The sequence below is a fragment of the Haliaeetus leucocephalus genome, unplaced genomic scaffold (assembly GCF_000737465.1).
Source record: "Haliaeetus leucocephalus isolate CR32 unplaced genomic scaffold, Haliaeetus_leucocephalus-4.0 Scaffold140, whole genome shotgun sequence".
NCBI classification, from domain to species: domain Eukaryota; kingdom Metazoa; phylum Chordata; class Aves; order Accipitriformes; family Accipitridae; genus Haliaeetus; species Haliaeetus leucocephalus.
The window spans coordinates 15,618,794-15,626,701 of NW_010972576.1; the positions used below are offsets into that span (position 1 = coordinate 15,618,794).

Here is a 7,908-nt window from a genome sequence, read left to right on the forward strand (position 1 = left end):
TGGCCTTCCTGGGGCTGCGGGGACACCGCCGCAGCCAGAAGGTAGATCCGTAATGCCAGCGGCTTGGTGGGGTCTCTCCTGCTCGGGAGATTGCAAGGGCCGGCTGTCGTAGGTCGAAACTCGGCCGGGAGGATGGAAGGGTGATGTGTGAAAGCGTCTTCCTGTTGCTTTTAAAGTTTGTCATGCATTATCGGTATTCCTGTGATGTGTTACTTTAGTGACCGTGTTTCAGCAACTGCACTGTCATATACAAAGGCATCATCCTGAAATATAGTGAGAAGCTACTGCGTTTACTATATTGAGATTTTTTTCAAAACTGTACTAGAAGCCAAAAGACTACTGTTACTCAAAATGCATTTTCATTTGGGCACCCACATATAAGCCTTTGAGAGGTTTGGATGTATACTTTTGCAGCTTTGCTCTATTCTTGCATCATTCTCTTTGATGATCTTAGAACTGTGACGGGACCAGCGCCAGGGTGTCTTAACAAACGCTGATATTCCCAGCCTTTTCCCTATATGGCACTTAGTGTTCACCGATTGATTGCATAAGAAGCAACAGTTTCTAAACCAAAGCAAATGACAAAGAACATGCTTCTATATAAGAGCTTTGCAGATTTGTACCGTGGATGGATCTGAATCTCCTATCCAGCCTATTTCTATGTAGGCTCTAGAGTACTCAGGTGTGAATACGCTCATAGAGATTGCTGCTACAAGCACAAAAGTAAGTGGATTTAGAGTGCAATTTTAGGTATTTTTACCCAGCCTGTTTGGCCTGTTTTTAGACAGGCTTCTTGCATGACTACATCTTTTAGACAAGATGTCTCCCTTTTAGTTAAAGGAGCAATGGGTATTTCTAATTACTTTTGCTTGTTTTCCTCATGTTTGGACTTGTTATCCTCAGACTGCCAGTAGGCAGCTAGATCAAGATAAAACTGTTGTTTAAATTGTCTTTGTGTATACTTTGGTTAGAACATGATACTATTATAAGAGTTTAGCATCTTCCACTGTAAAACATTTACACTCTTATTAAGCCGATTCATTTTTTTGCAAACTGCAAATCCCAGATCTCTCAGCTCACACTAGAGCTGCCCTTAAACCCACTGGCAGCAAGAATCCTGTGTGAAGTAGCAGCTGTAGAACTGAAATCTGGGAGTCTGTAGCAGCTTTCTGTTCAGCAGTTTGAACTTGTATCAGCCATGTTCCCGAGTCCAACAGTTCACTTAGATCCTAATAAGACAATGAAACATCTATTACACTTTGTTTTGCTGGAGGCTAAGAGCATGCTCAGTCAGCCACTGTGTTCATATGAGTCACCAGGAACTTGATCACAATGTATGAAGCCTAAGGTAGCCTTTGACTGGTGTGCATTTCCGGCTGATTTTAGTATATGAAAGTTTTTGTTATACATGCATGTACATGTTGTGAAACACTTTCAGATTGTTGCAATGCTCCACCATATGCTTTTGGAAAAAGCATTATGGATATATCAGAACTGCAGTTTGAAGAAGAAAGTTTGATTGTGGGGACACTGCTGTTATTCAGATCATCCAGGAAAGCAAAACAGCCTGAGGACGGCAATTATATTAAGACTTTAACCTGTAAAAAAAAAAAAATTCACTGCAATACTTAAGACTATTACTGACTACATAAAAGCATGCAATATTGAGTCAAATGCCAAGAGCTGCTATATATAGTATTGTGGTTTAACCCAGCAGGCAGCTAAATGCCACACTCACTGCCCCCCCAGTGGGATAGAGGAGAGAATCAGAAAAAAAAAGTAAAACAACTGGTGGGTTGAGATAAAGACAGTTTAATAGGACAGAAAAGGAAGGGAAAATAATCATAATGATAAAAGAATACACAAAACAATTGATGCACAACACAGTTGCTCGCCACCTGCTGACTGATGCCCAGCCAGTCCCCAAGCAGCAGGCTGCCACCCCCCAGCCAGCTCTCCCCAGTTTTATTGTTCAGCGTGATGTCGTATGGTCTAGAATAGCCCTTTGGCCAGTTTGGGTCAGCTGTCCTAGCTGTGTCCCCTCAGAGCTTCTTGTGCCCCTCCAGCCTTCTTGCTGGCTGGGCATGAGAAGCTGAAAAATCCTTGACTTAGTCTAAACATTACTTAACAACTGAAAACATCATTGTGTTATCAACATTCTTCTCATACTGAACCCAAAATATAACACTATACCAGCAAATAGGAAGAAAATTAACTCGATCCCAGCTGAAACCAGGACACCTGTAAAATATATTTTGTATAGTTTGCGGGTAACTATAATCAAGGATTTCTGCTACGGGAAAAGCTTACACAAAGTAAAGACTCCCTGGAGGAAGTCAAATGCCTCCTCTGCTTTGCAAGCAGAACTATCAAAGCGCTATCCAGCAGTGTTAAAGCTCTTTTTAGTGTTACAGATGGTTTGAAGGAAACTCTGGAAGGCTTTCATGGTATAATTACAGGCCAATACAGAAGGGAACAAAACCCAGCTCTTTCCAACAGTGAAAAATTTTCTGTATTCGTTTAAACATCTAGTTTAAGCTTGTTTCTACCCAACTCAACAGTCATCTAGCTGAATTATAGTGTTTTGGACTCATTGTGGTACTTTAAAAAAGCAATGCCATCACCATTCCCTGCTTTGGTGCTAAAAGACTTTTAGGGTTCCAACCATGGAATTCCAGGGTAATTCAGAGTTGTTTCAATTCTATGGCAGAAAATATATTTCACCAAATTTAGAGGAACTACAAGTTCTTCAAGCACGCTTTGATAAAACTCTATAGTAATACTTCTCTTGCAGTGCTACTTCATATCCACAAATATGAAAAGGAAGCATGGCCAAAGAACTTTATCAGGAACTTTATTCTATGAGGCACTTACATTCACTGTCACAATACAGTAAGTTCTAGTGAAAAAACAAAACAAAAATACCACAAACAACTGGTAAAGAAAAAATATATAAAAGTACTTCCAGAGGAGGAATCACATTATAGTCCATGAATCTGGTAAATTTTAGGCTTTTAGCATGATTTCCACTTCTTGTTCACAGATGCAATATTTTAATTTTCAGTTCTCTCCTGTGGATTTCTAAGGCAGAACCAGGGCAGCAGGAGAGCAAATCAACATCGTTACAACAAGGGACCTAATGCCAAAGTTAACTAAGGACTGACAACTGGAGATAAGCAATGAAAGATCAGTACAGAGAACAAACCCCAAATAATTGAGACATCAGGTGATTTCAGCTAGAGAAGTCAAGAGAGGGAACAGACGAGAGAAATACAGGCTGAAATATCTGTCAGCCTCACAGAGGGCATTTTTAAATAAAAAGGTTTGCTGGGCATACTAACCCTAACTGTGGAACTTTCTTTTAGTTTTCATCAGAATGGACTAAATGAAAGCAAAGATGAATACAGTAACCAAGTTGTGCCACAAGACAAATATAAATCAACTTCTTTGAACAATATATCCTTTCTATGCATATAATACACAACACAAAATGTTTTATTTGAAAAATAAACATTTGATTCATTTTTAAAATAACATAGCAACTACATTCCACTGTTTTGTCAAATCAAAAGTATATCCTTAGGTTGCAAACTGTTCATTTTAGTAGTCAAGCCTTAAAAGGATCAATATATTTGATGTGAAAGTGCTGCAGAAGTAAGGTTGATACAGAATCAACTAGAAGTATGTGGTACAGATGTATACCCTTGCTAAGGGCTTCGGGCTTTTTGTCTATTTTTGTTTTTTTTTTAAAAATAAACTCACAGGACAGTATACATCAGAGAGAACTGAAGGCAATTGTACCACAAGCACGAAAGTACAGGCTACTTAAGATGCCACATTAACGCCCACAAAACACTCTTTCCTGTTGGATCTATCAGATGCATTGACTGGTAGTAAACCTAAAATTTGACCTATATTAAAAATCATCTGAGAATTAAATACAACTCTTCTGTGCCTTTGATTTCCCCATTATGGGGTTTTCTTAAAAACTTTAAAATGGCACTAGTGTTTTACAATAGCATACCCTGAGTGGACATACACCAAAGGAAACTAACTTCAGTTTCCAAGCTTCTGGCATAAAGGGGAAGAGAAGGATGACTTGTTTCTTTTTTACATTAGGAAGAATATCACAGTGACTTTCAAACCAGTATATTCATGTCAGTGTTTAATATATTACTGTCTGAAAAGTGTAAAGCTTTGTAACCAAACACTTGCTTCATTCCAGCCGAGTCTTTGACTTTATTCTACACCATGAGATCTCGGTATCTTCTTTCAGAGATCAGTCTTATCCTCGTAACGACACATACATGCAGCTCTCTGGCTATCCAGGTATGGTTTACATCCTAAATGTATAACCGCATCAAACAACAGCTGAACAGTTGATTCACAAGCTGCAAGCAAAGAGATGTTCAGTTAAAAGTACTCTTTGAATGGAATATGAAACTAACAGAAATTACTCAGGCAAACGGAGAATGACTCCAAGAAAGAAGCAATCTTCTCTGGGCATAGCAAATAGATTGTCAAATGAAAGACTGAACCAATACAGAATCGTTTAAGTCGTGAGTAAGATTTTTCGTATGCCAAACAAAATGAAAAAGAAAATTCATTGCATATGGCATGTCATCAGTGTTAGAAACATCACTTAACCTTGGAAAGATGAAAGAGCTGTTTTACCCCCTCACTTTTTGCATCCCAATTTACGCAGAGGTTGCTATCTTTAACAGCAGGTCAACAGAAATGAACAAATATTTATCAGTTCTGACACTAAACACTAACATGAAGACTTACTTGCAGTTAAATGAATCTCAGAAGTTCAAACATAGGCTTGTTCTGAAAACTAACTGCTCTCAGTGGGACTACTTATTGTAAAAGTGAAATTGTCCAACTTAAAAAGTGTGGTTATGTCAGGTATTCGTCAGATGCAGGCCAACAACCAGAAGGAGTATCATATGGCCTGTTACTAAAAAAACCTAAAATTTATTCACTAAGGGATAGCATTAACTACTTCCACTATGACAATATATTATTCTAATATCTTATTTCGTAAAAGGAAACAATTCAATATTTTCATACAGTTTACTAGCAATCACATGTAGTAGAGATTTAGAAATCACCCAGCAGAACAGTGAATATTAAGCTATGCTACAGTAAATGCAATTGAATTATGCATGCGTTTTGATGAAGTTGTATTCCCTTATTCATACTCCTAAATGGGAAGCATTATTTTTTCCCCTCAAGGTTTTAACCCTGATCTTTTTTCTACACTGTCATTGCTCTACTGTAAAAGTGTCTGGGCTGCATGGCAGGGACAGAACAAGGCATCTTTCAGTAACAGCATCAGCTTATGAAAAATGTGCATTACTGTGCTGCACAAAGATTCTTTGCCATATAAGCTCGGTTAAACTTGAAAAGAAAGGTTTTTTTTCACACTTACCCTGGACACTTTCTGAGATTCCAAGCGTTTTCTGCACATCTCTGCAAATTTTGGAGAGGCAGGACTGAAACTGCTCATCACAATCATTCTTTTTATTGCCACAAGTATCGTAGCATCTGTCGTGGTGATTGCAGCACTTTGTCATCGAAGGGATACCAATGTCAAACTGTGAAGAAAATCCCCCCACGCAAACTCCATTGGTATTCCAGTTAAGAAAGATATAGCCTATGAATAGACTGTAACAGTTCGAAATTAAAAACTAATGCAATCAATCCAGCTGTCATTCACTTATCTCTGTATTTTGCTGTTCCCCTCTAGTAAGCTGTGGTGGTTTGGCCCCAGCCAGCAGGCAAGCACCCACAGAGCTGCTTGCCCCCCACCCCCTCCACGGAATGGAGGAGAGAACAGGAAGAGCAAAAGCACGAAAACTTGCGGGTTGAGATAAAGACAGTTTAATAAGTGAATGAAAGAGGAAGAAAATGCCCCAAAATAAGCAGTGCAAAAAGCAGTCATTCACCATGTCCCACATGCAGATGGATGCCCAGCCAGCCTCTGAGCAACAGCCACCTCGGAAGCCAAACACACACACTACCACACCCCCCACACCTCCCCTTCTTCCACTACTCCAGCTCTTATCGCTGAGCATGCCTGTATGCTCAGTACGGAATATCCCTTGCCCAGTTCAGGGCAGCTGCCCTAACTCTGTCCCCTGCCAACCTCTTGCCCAGCCCCAGCCTACACTCTGGGGTGGTGGATGGGCAGAGTGGGGAAAAAGTCCCAAAGCTGTGCAATCACTGTTCAGCAATAGCCAAAACCATACACACTGTTTTTGCCCAAAATCCCTAACACAGTGCCATGCAGCCTGCTATGAAGAAAGTTAACTCCATCCCAGCCAGACCCAGTACATAAACTAACCCATATTTTTTTTCTAGCATTAAGGCAATTGGATTAGTGTCAGCGAGGACAACAAGAGTCAGAGCCAAATCCTCCACTCTCACAGGGCTACAGTTGGGGTTATTCAACACTTTGAAGATCGTGAGAACAAAACACTAAATCAAACATTAAAAAAATAGAATTAATCATCAACATTCCATTTTATCCCTATAATATTTTATGCCAATGATGGAAATGTTTGTGTTATGTTCGTTTATAATACTAACATCTTCCATATGTTGTTACCAAAGCTTGTGTGGGAGCTGATACAAGCAGGGACATTGTACATGGATGCTGTCTCATCCTCAGAATGGGGGACGGAAAAAACCACCCACATCACGGAAAGCTGATGTATGAAAGACACACAAAGAAGCCCCAAAATGGAAATACTTACCTGAACTCCAAATAGAGGGGATCCACAACCATTCGGCGGTGATGGTTTATATCCGTAGCGAGGAAAGGGCTTTGATCCTGAAAAAGGTAATTTATCATGCCTCAGATTTTTTGCACAGCATTTTAGCACCGTTAAAACTCACCAAAGGCATTTGTTGGGCTTAAGAGAGTATCAGTTATATTTTTAACTTAAACGTGTGTTCAGGCACCTGAATATCAATTCTTACCAAATTACAACTTAGGGGTACTAAGCATTTTTTTAAAAAAGGAGGACAAGACACCTGAGCAAGTGTTAATGTTAGCTTCCCAAGTTAAAAAAAAAGCTTGATTTACTGAAATTGATGTGTCAGCTAAGTGTCCAATACGTAGGATTACATTAAAGAAGAGAGTACTTAAGAGTAAGTTCATTAGAACTTCTGTGCTTTATATGCAGCCAACAGTAGTGCTCTGATTTTTTTAGCTTAACCTTTAAAATGAACTGGAATGAAGCATCTTTTTTTTATTTCTACAACTATAACGTTAATAAAATTTAAATTAGTAGAGACTGCTAAAGTCATGCCTCCCAGAACAGTTACTAGTGCAGCAAGACAGGGAATTCTGCATCCCAAGTTCAGGAAGATTGTGGAGCTAATTTGAGAAATGACTCTCCACCTTGTTTTGGTATTGGAAACAAACCGAGGGAGGCCACAATTAAAAGAAATGGAGTAGAAAACACGTATCTGAAAAGTGCACATTCCAGTACAGAGAGGAGATGTCACGGTGTCCCGGGCACTCCTGAGGAGGTGGCTGGTCAGGGTGCCACCACCAAACTCATTTCCTGACTTGACAAACAACCCAACCCAGCAAGCGGGGGGGTTAAGTCCACTCAGCCGAGAGAGATCAAGAGGGTCTACGCGACCCTCCCGTTTTGGGGCGCTCCTGAAGCGCCGGTGGAAAGCCTGGCAAGAACCCCCCCTTTCTGGAGCACCGCCCGCCTGGCACCCCTCTGCGGCAGCCGGGGTCGGCTCCCGGCAGGTTACATATCTCAACAGACAGACAGAGACACACACACACGTGTGTAAGAACTTGTTCCTGAGGTTTCCTCTGCGGCCGCGCCCCGTTTCCCGGGGAGCGGCGCCCGGGACCGGCGGGAGCGCTGCCGCCGGCCG

The 7,908-nt window shown here is 40.6% G+C and overlaps 1 protein-coding gene across 1 annotated transcript in view; it reads right to left on the reverse strand.

The window, feature by feature from the left end:
- Positions 1 to 1,412: 1,412 nt before the first annotated feature.
- Positions 1,413 to 7,908, reverse strand: part of PLA2G12A (phospholipase A2, group XIIA) — a 7,289-nt gene continuing 793 nt past the window's right edge. The window contains exons 2-6 of the mRNA XM_010561059.1: positions 7,814 to 7,895; positions 6,762 to 6,838; positions 5,435 to 5,600; positions 4,267 to 4,391; positions 1,413 to 1,598 (exon numbers count right to left, since the gene is read on the reverse strand). Coding sequence (XP_010559361.1) covers positions 4,273 to 4,391; positions 5,435 to 5,600; positions 6,762 to 6,838; positions 7,814 to 7,895 — 444 coding nt within the window. The 3' untranslated portion in view covers positions 1,413 to 1,598; positions 4,267 to 4,272. The remainder of the gene's footprint in view (positions 1,599 to 4,266; positions 4,392 to 5,434; positions 5,601 to 6,761; positions 6,839 to 7,813; positions 7,896 to 7,908) is intronic.